General features: G+C 38.2%; 1 protein-coding gene across 1 annotated transcript; it reads right to left on the bottom strand.

The window, feature by feature from the left end:
• Positions 1–78: 78 nt before the first annotated feature.
• On the bottom strand, positions 79–18,887 carry LOC140930882 (sentrin-specific protease 1-like). Its single transcript, XM_073380594.1, has 21 exons — positions 18,748–18,887; positions 18,051–18,087; positions 15,790–15,826; positions 14,835–15,043; positions 13,031–13,205; positions 10,811–11,010; positions 10,077–10,234; positions 9,274–9,452; positions 8,301–8,343; positions 7,710–7,766; positions 6,783–6,867; positions 6,158–6,238; positions 5,512–5,577; positions 4,664–4,780; positions 4,360–4,497; positions 3,826–3,891; positions 2,910–2,989; positions 2,280–2,358; positions 1,562–1,612; positions 957–1,001; positions 79–827 (listed from the first exon to the last, which is right to left on the bottom strand). The coding sequence occupies exons 1-21, from the start codon at positions 18,834–18,836 to the stop codon at positions 765–767; spliced, it is 2,055 nt and encodes a 684-aa protein (XP_073236695.1). The 5' UTR covers positions 18,837–18,887; the 3' UTR covers positions 79–764.
• Between the last annotated feature and the right edge of the window lie 871 nt (positions 18,888–19,758).

Raw genomic sequence — 19,758 nt, 5'->3', positions numbered from 1 at the left:
CGGGGGGGAGGGGGGAGAGTCAACAAGGTGCAATATGGTCTATGTGGACACGGTGAATTACAAAAAATACCACACACATTGTTTTCATACAAAAGTTTATTTTAATCTCTTTCTCAGTCCAGCATAATCAGACAAGGAGACTACCCTCGACATACTCAGATGTCTTAAGCTCCCCTAATAAAATAAGTGCTCTAGAAAAATTCCAGGGAATATGTTTCAGAGACTACGCGAAAAAACTTAAAATCAAATTTCGTCCTCCTTTTCGTCTTCGTCCTCGAATCTAAAGCTCTCTATCAAAATGGTAAACAACATTCCCTCTTTGTAGTGCCATTCCTGGTATTGGATTTCGTATCGACGTTGAACCTGAATTTAAATAACACCGTAATGTAACATCGCTCAAAGGTGAACTGTACAATGTGGCAATGAACAGTCTCTTTATTAAATATTGTTTTATCTAAAGGCAAAAACAATTCACACTTCATCCGAGCTGTCGGTAAGGGTTGGGTTTGGGTATTGGCATCTGGGCTATATCTGTGTTAGGAGACCCAAACCAAGTTATCTTCTCTCTTCATATTATCACAACTTTTCAGTAAATATGACCATTTAGTTCAATGTTGTAAAGCAGCTATTTTTTTCGCGATGCTGCCATATTGTAAAAAAAATCTTTACATCGGATATTGAGGATTTCTTCTGTTGCAGAGTAAGTCCTTTTTCATGACATCAAGGGAACGATAGTGACACGAAGTGGTCTCTGTAGTAACGCATCACAAAAGTTGTTTGGTCAGAATCTCGTACACCATTCGTCGCCTAAAGTAAGGCATGTGTCTCTAAAAAAGATACAAAAAGAACAAATAAGGCAACTGTCAGGTTGAAGGAGCTCTGACGGTCACGATTTTTTGACTATTATTTTTTTCGTTCTATTCCCTTCATAAAATTTGTATTTATTCAATCTGTACCTGATCAAAATCGAAGTTTGCTCTTCTTGAAAGGTACTCGGCATACTGAAAAAGAACAAACCATAGAGAAGCTTAGCTATTTATTAGTCACCTTTCTTTCAGTGTTACCTACGAAAAACAAACAAACAAAATACGACAAAATAACGTCGTCCAGGAATTTTTTTAATGCACCTTTCAGTTTCTAATAGGTTCTTTTTTTTCCAATAAAAGGAAGAGCATGTTTTTATGGAGGAACAACAGAGGTCATTACTTTCTTTAATAAATAATGACCCACTGTCCTCTTCAGCGAAGAAAATAATGACCTGCTGGTTCTAAAACAATGGAAAAAAATCATTAATCTCGGTCATCTGAAAAAAAGGAAAAACCTAGTGCTGAGAGCTCGGTCGTCATTTTCAAGACAGCTTCGAACGCCAAACGTAAGCCTATCTTAAGTATTTATCTCAAAGGTGGAAAGTTAAAACTAACGTATTACATGTATGCGACTCGAAGTTTTATGCCTGCAGTTAGGAGGTCACTACTCGAATCCACAGTCATGGTCATGTTTGTTTCTAGAGCATTTTGTTTGAAAGCTACATTACATTCTGTTAGCATTCTAAGAGCCATACCTTGCAGGCGAAAACTCCACAGTCACATCCGTTTAGCTGTTCAGGTATATCCTGTTAGACGAGAAAAAATAAAAATAAAAATATATATAAATATCATTAGTGGTGCCAAATTGGTATAGTGAAGTGCTGCACCATGTAGAAACCTTCAACTATAAGGCCTGGTTCAAAAAATCGCATTTCGCATGTGTCGAATCTAATGCAAATGAGCATGAACAGTAGATTTGGGCCATTATGCATTAAATTTCGAGCGAAAACGAATAACCTTAACCCCACATGCGGCGTAGCCTCGGGGATACGAACCCAAGGCCAAATTAGTGAGTGGCGAGTGCTAACACCCCTGTACCACCCAAGAGAGCATCGTCGCTAGTCTAGTGGCTGCATAATCGAAGCAGGTACATGGCAAACACAATGACTCAGTACCAAACACCACAAAAATGAACAACCAGACCATACGTTCACTTTAACGTACTAAATGTCACTTCTAAAATAACAAGAATCGAAACAAGTAATAAATGAACGTAGTGTTTCTCGGGTTTCTCCTCACTCTTTAATTAGTGTTGTCAACAAGATAGAAATGTAGTTGCTTTACCAAGAGAACTTTATAAGCGTTCGCGCGTTCTAAGTCGAGTTGGAATTTGGAAGTGTTGCTTTTCGAGCAAAGGGGAAAGCCCAGAGTACCCGAAGAAAACACTTAGATTCAGATTTCAGGTGCAAATACCTTCGGAGATGCCGTCTTCCATCCGTTCAAATCAAAAGGCACTTTCTTCTTGTCCACTGATTCATCGTTTAGGTAAGATCTGTCAGTCAAGTTTTGTAAAAAAAGAACGTCAGGCTAGGAGGTTTTTTTATAGTTAACTGTTCACAACCTTACCGTATACTATTATCTAGAAGCAAACTAACAACACACATGTCTGCGAGGTAGCGTACAAATCCTTGGTCTAGCTCACAGGGGATTTTCTTGTTCAAACGCACTAAATCATAAAATAATTAGACAACACCTTTGCAAATAAAAACCAAATCAATCACAGACACGGACGACTCAAACTTAGTTAAATCCTGGTCCTTCGTCCGTGATATAGTACACACTGATTAATTGGCAGGCACTACTTACCAGGTTGAACAATCAATTATTAAACGAGTGCTAAACGGAGGGTTACCGGAAAAGTCGCGAGCGAGAAGTCACGCGAGAGCAACACGCGAAAGGAGACGAGAGTGCGAGGGGCTCGCCATATATGGAGGGCTCGCTTGCAGACTACAAGGAGCTCACAAGCCAAGTCTGCTTCAGGTAAACCTCAAAACGCGTTCGACCCGTTTATAAATAAAGGTTAGCCAACACTAACAGTCTCACCTGAGTACTGATAAACACTGATTGTTGGAGCCTTTCAGTGAGTCGTAATATGATATACACTTTTTCCGGAAATCAACTGCCTGCAATAGACAACAAAAAACACTGAAAAAATGACAAAGTGTGCGGAGGTGGTGGGGGGGGGGGGGGGTTGTTCGTCGTGGTCATAAAAGAGAAATTTGCGGAAGGTAAGCAAAGGCTTCTTGCTTTGTTATTTTCAATGTTGAAATTGTTACCAAAGCGCTGTAAATTTCCCAAACCTTTTAACAGATTACTTAAAAAGTTACAAGTGTTAAGTTGGCACCAGCATGCTTAAAATTTGGCGTAATCTTGGGTTAAACGTAACCATCTTTTAAGGAACTGGGCCCTGCAAGGCTTATACAGCTTCGTAAGGGGTTTTTAAGTGGGCTTGTAAACGGGAATAGAGAAAAAAAGACAGTTCGAAACGAGCTATACAAATGCTGATCAAAATACGTTTTGTATTTACTGGGTTTTTTAAATACGGCTAAAAGAAAGGTCAGAATAAAATGAATTCACTTCAATACATTTGGAGGGGGGCTTTCAATCGGATGTATTTTTAAGGTTACATGTACAATCAGGGACAAAAGTAGTTGACACACTTGTTTAAAACGGGTGCTTTTAACAAACATTTCATTCATTTATTATTTCATTCCTTTTAAACGCCGTAAATCCCCTCACCCCCCCGAATCAATGTTGTCTGAAGTAAAAAAAAGACTTCAGGGTCCAAAATTGAACATTGATTTTGGGGGGAAGGGGTTGGGGTAGACAGGGGAAGGGGATAAGTATATCCACTATGCAAAAAGCGGCCATTCCCCAGCCCCCTATCTGACGATCTGGATCCGCCACTGTAAGTGGCAGTCTCAGTCCCTGGGGGAGAAAAAGTAAAGTGACTTCTCACCGCTAAACACCAATGCATTCCTAAATGAACAGGAACAAGGACTAAATCCATAGCAAATATATCAACCTGGAAATAACGTAGATAGATAAATATATCAGTTATAACCATAGGACAGGAAGTACTAACTGCAAATAATTCAGCCTGTTCTCGGCGTGAGATATGTATGATCGTGATGAAGCATAGAGTTCTATACTGCACTGTTTCATTGTTAATAAAATGAAATGGTTATAAAGCCCGTCAGACTTTTATTGATTATGTTTTTAGTACATACTCAAACAGTGGATAGTATTTTTCGCGCGCTCTGATTGGCTACTCAAACTCCTGATATCCAGTCCTATTCACTAGTTATTTGTTGCGGCTAACTTTTCATCACTATCCCGAATATCTATTTATTTGCCAATCCCGTATCCCGTTAACGTTTTCTCGAATCCCACATGTATTTTGGTCAAATCCTAGGTCCGGGGAATACCCTTTCAGGGTCTGCTGACCTGTGGCAACCCCAAAGTAGCAATTCACTGCTCAAATTCGCATTACCTTCTTTGTCCAACGCCTGAGACTTGCATAGCCGGACTTAATGAGTTTGGGATAAAAGAACGAATTGAACGCATGCACTTTAACTTTGCCTTGTTGGTTACTTCGTTCCACTAACAGGTTGAAGTAGAAGTTGATGACCTACAAAAATGGAAGAAAATTAATTCAGGAAATAAAACTTTTAGAGTACAGTAATTATCGTTGACTTAAATAAATACAGGATAATACCTGAGAACCGAGGCTTTCTACATATAGTTACGTGAAAAGTTAAATACGATGATTTGTTTCGTTTAATTTCAAAACATACCTCGTCGTTGAGCCAGTTGAGATTACCAAGTGTAGCGATATCACTGCGTTTAAGAGTGACTCGGAAACCTTCCACAAGCGGATCATCAGGGTAGCCTGGAGCCAAGGCGGCGTCCACCTGGTCAAAACAAATAAAAGTTGTCTTGAGCCATGTCTGATTCCACCTTGTTGCCTCTAGCAAGAACTTTCCCTTAGATGAGTGTTTACAACCGAACGACGAAATGTTGTTAACAGGTTTCGTTTCAGGCCGGATGCCGAACGCAACGTCCCATTATTCGACATGTGAAGTTTGAAAATCGTTTCTTTTTTTCTTTTATTAATCAAAGATAGATTTTACACCTATTATAAGAAAACGAAAACCTGCAATACGATAATTATAATTGTCAAATCAAATATTTCATTTTTGGCGAACATTTTTAATGTCTTAAAAGACCTTTCCGGTTAATCAATTCCGCTCCAGGGAACGCACGAAATTGTATTTTAGAGAGTCCAATTTCCCACGTGATTATGCTCCCAGACCCCGCTCGAAGTTCGTGCCTCCGGCACTCACCGTTCGCGCCTGAGACACAAAGGGTGCAGGTCCGCCAGCTGAATCTCTGAATCCGGTACTTCCAAATGCTACCGAAAATTCCTTATTCTGATGACATTAATTGGGAGCCGATTATCGTCTGTAACCGATCATTCAAAATGTAGAAAAATAGTCCAATGTCTCCTTCTGTGGTGTTAAAAGCCAATCATAACGGTAAAACCTGTTCACAGTCTGATCCAATAAAAGTCGGTGAGCTTTGAACCGTAGAGAGTTAAAGCCCCACTTCTAAAACTTACACTGCAATGATAAACCTGATTTACCTTTCGATCCATGTCAGGCGTGAGCACCACGAACGACTCTGTTATTTCCTCAGCTTCTTCTTCTGCCTGTTATAAAGAACAAAAATAATTTTCAGCATCCTCCTGAACAATCCAAACAATTCCTACTGATGTGAAAGGCCCTTTTTCTGTACAGTAGTTGACGTGTTTAATCCCAGAATTAGTGGAATGGCACTCTAAAAAGGGCCCAATAAACCGTCGGGGGGAATCAACAGTATTGTATGGGAAGGTGAAAGATCATGGCAGGGTCTCTTACAGTCTTCACTTGTTACCAAAATAAAGCATTACTTCAGCAGTATGTAGCAAAACGACATTGTACTGAAACGTGTTTGTGTCCAGATACATGTCGCAGCGTAAATACATGTATGAAATAAACGCAAGATTCAGCTCAGAGAATGAATGTACAATGCAAAAGTGTATCACGTGGCTGTTAGACAAGTAGCCAAGGGAGAAGGGATCATTTTCCGTTTCTGGGAAACTGCCCACCTACCCCTCTCCTAAGCCAACATTAACATTAGTTCTCACATAGGGGAAAATGTTGGCTTAGGGGAGGGGTAGGTGGGCAGTTTCCCAGTAACAACCGGAAATACGTCTGCGGTCGCAAGCTAGATATCAAGTAGCAGAATACCTCTTCTTCATCTTCAAAGTCCCATCCTTTCTTCAATCTCTGCTGAATTCTATCCTTGAGCGCTTGTGTTTCCTCATCTCGCTGTGATAAGCAGGTAAAGAAATGACGATATAAAAGTGTTAGTCTCAAAGAACGCCGTTTTTTCTAACACATACTTCTGAGTTGCACTAAATAATATTTGGACGACTGTCAAATCACATCTTCTGCCGGCCACCAATGAAACTGTTTTAGAAGAAGGACAAAAAAGTTTAGCTTGGAGTGAGTTGATAAAGTAATACTGCCATCATGAAGCGATTCAGAGCTGAGATTTCAAGTGATAACCCTTTGTCAGAGCGAGATACTAGCATCTCCTTGTAGTTTCTTTTCAAGTCAAGGCGTACCTCGTTCGTTCGCGCAAAACAAGGCAATCCTGACCTTAACCCTAACACTAGTTACAATAAGAGCAGGGGGCATTCTAAGGAAACAATGAAAAATGGCGGCCAAGGGGAGACACAGGTCACCTTTTTAAAACTACAGTACAGTTATGCAGGCGAGGGTAAAGAAGGCTCCCATCCTCTGAAAACACATTGCTAACGTGAAATCCAATGAAATGAGTTTAGCACTGACCTCGTGTTAACGAACTCACCTTTTGTTTTATTGCCTTTAGCTTTCTTTCTTCACGAGAAATTTCCCGCTGCCTTGATAAATTGTCATCTGACAAAACATCTCTCCTGTGAACAAAATAATAACAGATGACACGGCTGCTAACATGTATAATAAGGTAAAGCTTCTCAAATTCATTTGACTTCGCCTACATTGTGTATGCATGATTACAAAGTTGAAATGTTTGCAAAACAGTTAACCCTTTAAGTCCCAATGGTGACCAACATCAATTTTCTCCCAACCATATCCATCGATTGTCAAAAGATTTGGTTATGAGAATTAATAAATTGATCATCTAAAAAGATGCTTTGATCTTTCATCAAATTCTCTCAACTTATTCTTTAAGAAAATGTATAGAGATCAGTTTGAAGAATTTGTATGTGGATATTGGGGCTTAAAGGGTTAATAGAGAGTTTAAGCTTCACGTATACGGCAAACGGCAGATTCAAGTTGAGAATTTCTCAAACTAGAAAATGAGCAGATAAAAACTGCTCAAAACAATTCTCCTGGATAAAAAAATGCGAAGCTACTAATTTATGTGTAGAAACGACAAGTAATAAGTAACGTGGTCACGTGGTACAAATTCGCGTTTGCCGGTTGACGTAAACGTGAAGCTTAACGTCTGTAATGAAGACCGATTAATAAAGTTGCTAGTTGCTTGTTAACAAAGTACTAGATTTTCTTGCCGGGCATGTAGCTTTTAAAGCTTACTTGTCCAATGGGCAAGGGTCCAAACAAGTTTTTTTCCAACAAAATCATTAAATAAAACGAGCAAGAAGTGGTCCTAGGCAAAAAGGCTGAGAGATATGCTCGCCCAAAGGACAAGTTTTTTTTAGCCCTGGAGGAGTTTGATCCTTTATGTGTTATGTCTTAAAATCTCTCCATTCCTTAAACTGAACATTACACTTACCATTTTTGAGTCCAGGCCTCATCAAACGGACTCTGTACAGTGGATTTGTCAAGTGTTCTGTGAGAAAAATAAAAATAAAGATCATACACAAGCCACAATAAATAAATCAGAACTCTGCAGCGGAAGGACTTCTATCCAGCTCACAGTTACACTATGAGTTTCAAACATTTTAGAGGTTTTTCTGTCCACCACAAGTGTGTAGAAAGTGAGAAACTGTGTTTGATTCAGTAATAATAAATTACAAATCTTTCAGCCTTACGAGTATTTCCCAGATTAATATCCATATATTTCCTTAAAGAATTAGTTGAGAGAAATATTCTGATGAAATAACAATACATTTTGTTCTGGTGATCATGTTATCCATTCTTATAACCTTTTGTTGTAATTCCATATTGATAGTTGTTGGGAGAAAATTGATGTTGGCCACTCTTGGAACCTACAGACATGAGCATTATTGAGCCCAAAACTTTTATTCCTAAAACCTTTGATAAACAAGTGGCATCCATTAAATAATACACTAATGATATTCCCATGGGTGTTGGCTTAGCGCTGCTCTCTCTGTTGTACCTTTTTAAAGCCACAATTCCTTACCTTGATCTAAGATTGCTGTGTGGAGTCGAGGTATCTCTTGCACCTGTAATTGCACCAAGAAGACAGTCAGACTCAATACTTTAAAGAGTACAAGGGATGAAATTAATGAGTAATTCCAGTTGAATGTGCAAATTCACTCTGCAATGATAATATTATTTCTTTTTTTAAGGTAGCAATAAACTGTGTGGCATTTTCTTAACACTGTGTACAAATAATCTTTGACAAGGAGTACATAATCAACAACACTGCTTCATGACAAGACCATCCAGCCTAAGAAAGTGTTTCTATATTTTTATCATTCACTTATTTATTCATTCATTTACTTTTTTTTAGGAGGGGTGGGGGGGGGGGTTATTAATAAACAAGCCCTCTAAGTTTATGTAGATGCCAAGGGCACAAATTCTCCAAACTGATCTCAATGCATTTCCTTTATGAGTGTTGAGAGAACTTGACAAAATATCTACATGTAAGCATCTTCCCTTTCATGGCCATTTTTATAACTTTCAGAGCATACCATTTTATTCGAATAAGCGCCCAACCTCAAATTAGCGCCCACCTCGAATAAGGGCGGTTAATCGAATAAATATGGTAATTGCATAAATTGCGTTCACAACTGCAAGGATCATTCTTTATTTGACTTCATTTCCGCAGTTCATCATGATTTATTATTTTCATATAGTTACATCTATCACATTCATCTCTTTCACGGGAACATATGAACACAAATAATTGACCAGCTCCCAACATCAGTGGTTTCATAGCTCTCAGTTGGTTAGAGCATCGCACCAGTATTGCGAGGTCACAGGTTCAAATCCCGTTGATGTCCTGAATTTTTTTCGGGCTTCTTTATACATAATTGCATAAATTGTGCTCACAACTGTGAGGACTATCCTTCATTTGTGTTCATTTGAATTCTTTTTTGCCTTGACTACTAGTGAAACAATATGGACACAAGCATCAAAAGCGTACTCACCCGGCCTGGAATATAAACTAACATCAGGAGTGGGCTTGTGTGACCTATTAGCAGTTTTCCTTGGTGATGCCACGACTCGCAGCCTTGTGGGTGACTGAGGAGGGGAGGCTGGGACAGTGAATGATACAGGAGGTGGTAACAATCTTGATCTTGGTGATAAAACACTGCCATCACCCGATCTACCACAGACGAAAGACATAATAATAATTATTAATAATAATTATTAATTTCACAACTGAGGCAACTGAGGCAAGGTCACCAAGGCTACAATTTCCATGTACATTGACTTTACGCCTGTCTATGGGTGTGGACAGGTACAACAAATTTAAATCAAATCAAAAATTACAACATTGGCGATGACTTAGAAAAAAAACTCAAATGACTATCACCTATGATTATTTTTGTTCTGACATTAAAATCACTGTCCTTGTAATAATCTTTGTCAAATAAAATGATGAGAAAATTATTGGGGATGATGTCAACTGATACTTGAATAATAAGTGAATTAATTTTGCTTAGACTGGTAGTGACATGTCTATAGTGTAAGATCTTAAATGCTTTGATCTGCAATCAAGATTCAAATAGAATAGAAATCAAAAGCCCCAAGAAATTACAGAGGATGCCTCTTGGGAGATGGTCGAGGTGAAAAAGAAAAAAGAACAAAAAAGTTTCACATTCTCAAGAACCAAATTAGCTGGTGACAGGGTAAAATCCCTGGTCTCAGACCCCTGTCGTCTGCCCTCACTTATTAACAACAAGCAAACAACAACAACTTAATGACCTGATGTTAGAACTTTGTTTACCTTGCATGAGATCTTGTCTTGGTAAGAAAATCAGTTTGAACTTCTAGTGGATGCTCACATGTTGTATTCCATAACTGTTCTGTGTGATCAGGTGTCTGCAGAGTGGTAAACTGTGCCACCAGCTGCTTGTACCTGTCCCGCTCATCTAAGCGAACAACCTGTTTAAGGATGAAACAGTTCCTTGTTTAAAGAAGATGACAGTGCCTGATCACATCACCATTCTGGTTGGACTTTGTTGGACATAAAATATTACATTGGCTTTTACAATGTAGTCTTGTTTATATATACATGTAATTTTGTTACTATGCCAACAGTCAGCAACAAAAGGCTACTCTGTTTGATTTGTCCGGTTGGTTCTGTGTATAGTTGTAACTTTGAGAACTACAATGTGTAGGTGCACTGAAAAATAATCATCATAACAGTAATCAGCGCACAAAGAAAGTCATGACTGATAGCCCAGGGCTAGTGGATTTTGCCTTAAGGCTAGTGAATTCTGTTCTACTGCCTGATAGGCAAGTGAAGTTTTTTAGGGGGGAGGATTCAAATCGCAGAGGAACTGTAATAAATTCTGCTTGTCATTTTTAAGGCTCAGAGATGCTATCTACATGTTTGCTTAAAGGACCAGCTGTAAAACTGACTTTCTTTGGACCCTGTTAATGTTTAATGCTAATGCATAAAAACATGGCTCCTAAGGTGGTACAAACATAACAATTAAATAATAATCATTATGATACCCTCTCTGCTGTGCTGATAAATCTGCTTCTGTCACCAGGTGATTTCTTTCCTGTAGTTGGACGGGTTTGTCCTCTTGCTCGAGACGGTGGTCTGCTGGTCTGAGGTGATCCCTGAGAATTCTTTGATGCCAATGGCCACTCCCTTTTACTTTGAGAGGGCTTGTGGGATTTGCTTTGTGGAATGTCTCTATATTTTGATGCTGTAGGAAAAAACAGTAACACAGTATGTTTAAATGAAGAGTGAGGACATAAAACACAATACAGGTGTACATATTATAATGACTTTCTAGTTAAACCCTGTTTTTAATAAGACAGACACTGAGAGTTAACTGAAGGTTTTTTATCATCCCCATCAAAAAAGAAAGTTTATTACAAAACACAGTTGACAATGATGTAAGTGCTCACATTAGCGAGGTTAACTTGTTATGAGAATTTGTTGATTGGACAAGAAAAAATTGTTTGTTGTCCGCATTAAGGGGTGTGCGTATCAAGCAGGTTGAATTTAGAGAAAATGTACAGGCTCTCCCCACAGACAAAGAAAACTGTCCGTACTAATGAGGTGACAGTTTTAAGCGGGTGTCTGTAAAGCAGGGTTCGACTGTGTTATGTTATACTGACAAAAAAATTCTCAAAAGATTTTGTCAAAAATCTGTGGCTTCTAATACACTGTGAGTACTTGTTAGTGTATTTACACAGGTGAAAATGAAATAAAAAATTAATGATTCTGATCTTTATTAAAATCTGTGTTAATTAGTGGTAAAAAAGTTCAGTATAAAATAGATGATCTACATAAAACTTTATACACGCAAACTGTCATTATTTTACAATGTATGCATAGTACATGTACTCTGCTTGCAAATACTAGATATAACATACAAAGTAAAGTCACTTCCCTTCAACTCCACTACAGCACAATGTTGCCAAGTTACATGTATATTGAGACCCCTTTCCAACAGCACTGTATATGATACAGGGTGCAGGGTCCGAAATTAACTTTTTAATACGGGCGCCAACTGGCGATCAAATATAAATTTTTGGTCGCCAGAGGGCAAATTGTGGTCGCCAAAAATTCCCCCTCCCTTTTTTTCAAATAAAATTTTAAACACGAATAAAAAATGCATGAAATGGACGTTTTTTTTATGCTCAAAAATTGCACAGCTTTTGCTCCCGATACCAGAAAGCAACCATACGTGTACGAGTGAATTCCTATTTTTTCCACAAACTACTTTTTGGAGATATAAAGCTATCTGACCCAGAACATAGGAACAGAAAGCTGTCTGCCCATGACTGCACTGATCATATCAAAACTCTATTTTCTCCCGATAACTACCACGAAACACGAAACATAAACACGAGTAAAAACACAAGTCAGCCATGTCGCTCGTACCAGGCCACAACTGTGCCACGTTACTCGTACCAGTCCACAAAGTACATAACGTACGCTGAAAACAACATGGCGGCTTGGAAACGTTCAACTCATATTGATTGTAGCTGTTGTGGAGGTATCATTACAGGAAGATTCTTTTCACTTTTAATTAAAAAATATCAGCAGGACAAAAAGGAAGACACCTGTTGGCAAATAGCTTCGAGGTTTCAATTCTTAATCAGTTTTTCCGAACGTTAAAGTCCACAATAACAACCAGCTTTACAAGTCGCTAGCTGGCGACCAGCTATGAAATTCTGGTCGCCAGGACTAAATTTTTAGTCGCATTGGCAACCAGGAAGGCGCAATTTCGGACCCTGGGGTGTACAAATGTATATACTACTTCCTGTAAGCTTGACGCAAGCGAGGTGCTAGTGTGGTTATTTGTATAATGAAGCATGTTTCATTTTTTTAATTTACAGTGTAAGCCATGCACATGTTTGATTGTTGCGGTAGCCTAGTGTATTTAATTTACACTATTTTTCTTAGTACATTTTGTAATAGTAATACATGTACAGGTATGTCTTGTCAGTAAGTTGTGCCCACATTGTAGATGGCTTCTCCTAACATGTTCCGTAATTGGTATAGGATTTAATGGAGCAAAACCATCATGTCACCTTAATTCAAATTTCACAATCAAAATGCAAATGATGCAACTTTATATACAATTACAGCTGTATGTGTACACGTACATGATATTACACATGGGTAATTTTTAATGTTTGAAAAGCATAAACTATTCATTATACAGAACAAATAATTGTACCTGTAAATCATTTACCGATACAAATACTTACGGTCATAAATTCTACCAGAATTTTCTGTCACACCTCTACTTGGCTGCTTTGGAGTTGCCCATGCTTTGCGGGTTGATCTTGCTGCTGCAGAGGCCTCTGGACCGTTGTCCTTACTCAATGGTTTTCTTGTTAAACCTGACTGTCCTTGATGAGACCATCCAATAGATAAGGAGCCCTGAAAAAACAAAACACAATCATCCATAAGCACAGCCTTGTTTCCAAGCCAATTCCCACTACCATAAGCTGTGGCTTATACATGTATGCCCCCTCACTTATAAGCCACCCCTCCCCCCCCCAACTTTAGTTATAGGCCTGGGCCTAGTTGTTCGAACGCCGGTTAACGCTAACCAAGGTTAAATTTTAACCCGGGTTTCTTTTTCTTTTTATCAAATGCACTCTCTCGGATAATTTTGTCTGTTTTTTTAGCATATCCAATCATCAAATTGTAGGCAAAGAGAATTCAACTGAGTTGGCTTTTTAAGCTCTCATATCTGAGTTCAAAATTTGCACTAACCCTGGGTTATCTTAACTCAGCTTCGAACAACCCGGCCCTGGGCAAAGAAAAAATACTACCAATTACAAGCCAGCGCCCCCCCCCCCCCCCCCCCCCGCCCAGGTATAAGCCCCTTTTAATTGTGTTCCAAGTGTATTAAAATGAATTTGACATATTTTGACATTTTGAAGCTTTGTTAAAAAATCAGCACTACTATAGATGATTTTTTAGTGCTCTTAAATTTCACAGTGCCTTTTCAATTCCAGTTGAATACATGTAAGCCACCTCGGACAAGCCCCTCCATTTCAAAGCCCTCCTAAAACCTCCAAGTCACAAAGACATATAAGCCCAGGTCTTATAAGTCGCAGTTTACAGTACATGTACATGTATGTGAGTGAGAGGTGTGAGATTATAAACTTCCAACTCACTATCTTTTATTGAATGAAAACATCTAACAGTTTGACTACGGAAAAAAGGATGAAAATAAAAGATTTAAATAATAAAGTTTCACAAAAGTACAACAAATGGAAAGAAGACACAAAAGATAGAAGAAAGCGTACATGATCATCTTGTAGCTAAGAAAACTTAAAGAAATTTCCACGAGGTAGAAAAGCAGGATAATATCGGAAAATACAGCAGTTTGAAATCCACTGAAGAACAAACATGCTCTAAACTCTTGACTCGTTGACTAGAATAAACTGTCTGCCCCTAATTTATGCTGCTAAATTGCTAGTAATGCAGGCCGTGAAAACAGATATACTCCCTCGGGAGTAACGAATAAATGAATGATAAGAATTACACTGTAACAAGAGGCAGAGAAGGCTTGCAAAGAGATGCATTAGCAAAAGGCATCCCAAGTGGATTTTTCCAACAAGCTTGATAAGTGACGTTACATCTGACCTTACCAAGGATGACTGGGAACAAGATGAGCAGCAAGCAACAGTATCCCCTCCAACAGACACAACAAATAATAAAATAGAAAACAAGGAAAACATCTTGCTAACTTACATGTATACAGTGTATGTAGAACAGCCAAGAAAATTTACACAAGAGGAAACATACATGTACATGTAAATTATGAGTGGAATAAGGTTCTTCGTGATCCTTGAACTAACATAAGATCCTTCCTTTGATTCACAAGCGTACATGTACAATCTACAGTTGCACATGTATGATGGTACAAGTATCTACTAATAAGTTACAGTTACCACATGACTCATCCCTATTGCAGCTCCAGGCAAATGGCATTTCAGATAATAAAAAAATTATTGCAGTAGGTTAGCAATAGTTATGTTTGTTATAGTTACTCACACTAGCAAGCCTGGTGTTTGTAGAACTGTGAAATTTTTCCATCTCTTCCTCAGCATCCCCCAAATCTCTGCTCAGGGAAGATGGATTGTCATCATCCGTCTCCCCTTGCACTACATAGTTCCAAAAGTATCTGCCAGACCAGTTCTTCACCCTTCTAATAAAATCTGTGAAGCTTTGGATGGGGGTGTTACTGGTTCTTGCGCATGCAGCTGGATAAACAAGCAAATCAGAAACAAACACATTTATAGTTATTACATTTATTACATGTACTGTATACTCTACAGCTATTAAGTCTTTACAAACAATACATATACATGTAATGCAGTCTTCAAATGCCCATCTGATCTCTTCAATCAAGGTGAAAGAGAAAATGGCATATTTTTTCCAATACATTGATACTACAGGAGATTTTTCATGATTCATTTAGAATTAATGTACAAGTAATGTTTCCTGATTTGTTACATTTAAGATCCTAAAAGCTTTCCCAAAACTTTCCCAACCAAAACAAAGCCTAGTAAATGACCAGCAAGTGGAAAAAAAAACAAGGCAAAAAAAGAGAAAGAAGAGGGGAGGACAGAAAGCAAAAAGTAGAAGTCAAGACTGATGTGTCACTTTTAAACCCCAAAACTGTCTCCAGATTTTGTTTTCTGTGCATGCTCAAACTTTAGAAGGTGACGGTTTGCATCTGAAACAGAAGGCTGCAAAGTGTACAACCTATAAACGGCCTCTTTGTAGCTGTCTTTACAGTCAGGCAGTGACCAGAAAACTGCTTGACTAGCTTCAAAATGCATTTTTCAGAAAAATTTCAAGGAGCGATTGGGTTACAATTTATGTACTACCAACAGTGTACAGCGAAAAAGTGCACTTTTGAAAAACCTTTGATTCTTTGATTTTTTACATGTCATTTTTTACATGTCAGAACCCCTAGTGTTACTTTGCTAAAAAACATACTCACCTCCTTCAATATTCCTTAACCTCTTTGCTGGTGGGGTCTGAGTGAAAGGTTAAATATAAAAACAAAACTAAATAAATAAAGTTAAACTGACAACAGATAAAAACAGAAGCTTTCATAGCTTTTCAATTGAACTCTTGAAGATGTGTTGTTCATGAAAAAAAAAAGCAACTCAAATGGCTGCCAAACTATTTTTTTATTATTATTATTACACGTACAATATCACAAAAGTGACATTTTGGTTTTTATTTTTGGCATACACAGCAGTACTGTTCATTGTCTTGCAGTAACTTTATAATAATATTTTATGTTATCAAAGGTGACTTAGAAAAAAGTTAAGCTTGGAGCCCTGTATTTTACAATGTTTACATAAAATTTACATGAACACATAAGCGTAAAAAGCTCACATTTCGGTCATGATGCCATTACCAAGGCTATATCTGTCATGTGTATAAACAGTCAAGGGAGGGAGGCACACTGGATTTCTAGTGATGCAGATGATCGAATGGAGGCAAAAAATCAAAACCCCAAAAAATATCTACTGTTTCCAAAAAAACCTAAAAACATCCCTGGACCAAAACTTAACCCCAAAAGAATCCCACACAGAATTTCCGGGCCTTAAAAATTTCCAGAAAGCATTAAATAAAATAACATGAGAAATAAAAACATTAGAAATTGAGTGTTTGTGTTTGCTCATTCATCATACCATCTGAGGTTATTTTTTCCGCATCTGGTAATCATTCTAATGATGCTCAAGACACCCAAGAGCTTCTTCTGTTTCAACTTAACATTGTTTTGAATACCCAAAAAAATCGCTACTTTACTCAAGCCACCCAAAAAATACAGTTCTTGTCAAATTTTCCAATCCCAAAAAATCCTGAAATCAAAACTTTCAAACCCAAAAAATCCTTCGATTATCTCCATCACTTGAAATCCCAAATACCCCCCTCCCCCCACCCCCACAGGTTGAATGGTTTCAGGTCTTTAAATTAGTAAACAGAGGTTGCATGAATGAGCAAACTGATGTGTTAGCATCACCATGATGCCATTTTCAAGACTACATGTAACAAATTATGAAATGCTTACACTCAAATAGTTTTGAGTCTCTAAATTAGCATAATACACATATTTTAGTTCAGTTAGCCCTGTAAGAAATCAAGCTCACTCTAAAGGGAATTACCCTCTGTGAATTAACCTAAAAGTATAGCTTGGTATATAGGAGAGGTTAATTTTTATTAGCAGCATAACCAGGGTTGTAAGAAAGTTTTGAAGTAGACAGCTGAGCTGTCAAAGTAAGCGGCTAGTGCAGGGATATTTTATTTAAAAAACGCTATCCATAAAGAAATGCTAAGCAGGGTAGCCAGCTGATATTAACCACGTAGGCAGCAATTTTCGCCGGCAGCCTTCTACTTTTGACAAACCCGGGCACAACTCAATTTGGACCTTCAAAAGGTCCTTTGAAGTCATGCGGTTTTGCTTTGTTGCTCACTTGGGTCACTCAAACACTTGCTTCGCTTACCCTAGGACACAACCATTTTACTAATAGGAAAATAAGGGGCTAGCTCACAAAAAAGGGGACAAACTTATAGGGGGTTAACCTATTAGATGGTGAACACAGTCACTGATTATTTGTTGGGGGGGGTTAACCTATAAGGTGGTGAACACAGTAACTGATTATTCCTTGAAAATAGCATAATGGTTTAATGGCTTTTACTTTTGCATGTTTGGGCATAAATAAAAGGCATTCAGACACAATGAAACAGATGATTTGACATTCAACTGGCCAAAACATGGTCCAAATTAAAACCAACAAATCTGGAATTCACAATCAAATGCACACGAGGCAAAGAAGGTCAACGATGACAGTCATGAGGAGAGGCAAACTATTGAGAGCACATCATTAATACAGGACTTTATTATATAAACACCAATGAAATACCAAGTAAGCTTTCGTGCGAAAAACTTGATACCGTATCTTCACATGTGAAAATATCACCATTGCTATGGCTTCATAATAAACCGCACCTTTCAGACCAAAAAACTATTTAAGTAAAATGGTTTGGCATTTCATTGGTGTTTACATAATAAATAGAACATTACATGGTCGCCTGGAGATACAAAATTTCTCTTCTCGTGTTGGAAAAAATATTTCATCCGTTCGCTGCGCTCACTCGTGAAATATTTTTCAACACTCGAAGAGAAATTTTGTATCTCCGCGCCCATGTAATACCCTCTATACATTCTGAGGGCAAAATAATTCTGACCTGTAGCACATCCGTTATAATGACATCATCATCGTCCCTTGCAAGAGAAAAATAAGACAGCTTACACACGGTAGCAAATTGACTACCAGCAGTACAAGGATTATTAACAGGGTTTGTAATCTCTTTTGAGCCCTTCAATGACTTTTTCTGTGACCTTTTTCCCGTTTTCAATGATATTAGGTATACAGTGTAGCTGTCACTTTCAAAAACTATCAAAACTATCCTCGTTTTAGGGTATTTTTTGACCTTACTAACAGTACAACAGATATATCTTTGCTGTCCACCAAAATGTGTACCATTAACCTAATTACCTGTTTCTATATTTCACATTGCCCTTGTTTTGACGTCTGCAGTGACTAATCTGACAAACAACTTCAATTTTCCATGACCAACAATTAAATCCCATGACATTCGAGGCAAATTTCATGACTTTCCAGGTTTTCTATGACCTACCTCTGCGAACCCTGAATATCCGCACAAATCAAACCCGCCTTATCTTACAATTTCTCACTGCACCCTGAGTAAGACACATAGTACGATTTCTGAAGGCAAAGTTTCAAAATTTCTTTGATCGTACAACACTACTGACTTGCTCTGATATACCCAGAGGTCGAACTGTCAGTCAATTATACACACAATTTACGCCACCCATCTCGCTATTACAAAGCTTATTATAACATAAAATATGAGAGAATACCTTTCCCTTCGTCTTTTATCACCTGCTTTCCTCCCAGACCGAGAATATGAGCGAATATTGTCATAAAAAGACGATAAAGATGCCAACATGGTGGTCTCACAAATTTACCGCCATCGGAAAACCACTGGCCAAATGCAGGCGACTATGACGTCGATTACGACAAGTTGCAAATTTTTCATCCCATTGTTTTTTCGTTTCCTCTTGGTTTGTTTGCTTTTTTTAACTCCGGGAAAACAAAAACAATCATATCAAAGTCTCTTCTTTTCAGAAAACTCAAATGAGTTTATGATGTAGGCTCGTTACACGTATTATTGTAATTTCAGTTGATTATATTACGTCACACGCGCAAAAGAGAGAATTTTACTCTTGTGTCATGGTACATGTTTGTAAGAAAAATTGAAAGAAAAAACGTGCAAGGCAATGTGGATTCCGGAATCCAGGAAATTTTTTCTTCAGGAATCAGGGATCCGGGAAATTTTGCTTGTGGAATATCCGGAATACCTCTTAAGGAATCCGGAATTCCAAGAACTTTTAGCGTTCGCAATCTTAGTTCCAATGATAAAGAATCGAAGTCTAGTGAATGGAATCCTTAATCCGTGGAATGCAGGATCCAAGGCTGTGTTGGATTTCATTACGTGGAGCCGATCTAGGCAAATGATCGCGTGTTTTCTTTCTTTACACACGGATTTTTACCTCGAGCAAAGGGCCTGTTTCATATACTTTCTGCAAGTAATCTGGCTCACTGTTACAGCGAAAGGTCCCGTTATGGAGGGGGACATTGGGGGGTACCCAATACCGCAATACCGTAAGAAAAAATGACAAATACCGAAATACCGCGTCGAAAATCGTCTAAATACCGATACCGCATATTTTAATCACATTCATAATCGGTTCCGCATACTTATGGGGGCTTCCATCTAGCGCGTTTAATTATCTCAGGCATTTATGCACCAGATGTCCATGTTTTTTTAATATTTTGGTAGTTGGCAAAATTTGGCAAATTTTCACTGA

This window comes from Porites lutea, chromosome 3, assembly GCF_958299795.1.
Source record: "Porites lutea chromosome 3, jaPorLute2.1, whole genome shotgun sequence".
Lineage (NCBI taxonomy): Eukaryota > Metazoa > Cnidaria > Anthozoa > Scleractinia > Poritidae > Porites > Porites lutea.
Note: the sequence above shows the minus strand (reverse complement) of the source record. Positions and strands in the feature narration are given on the sequence as shown.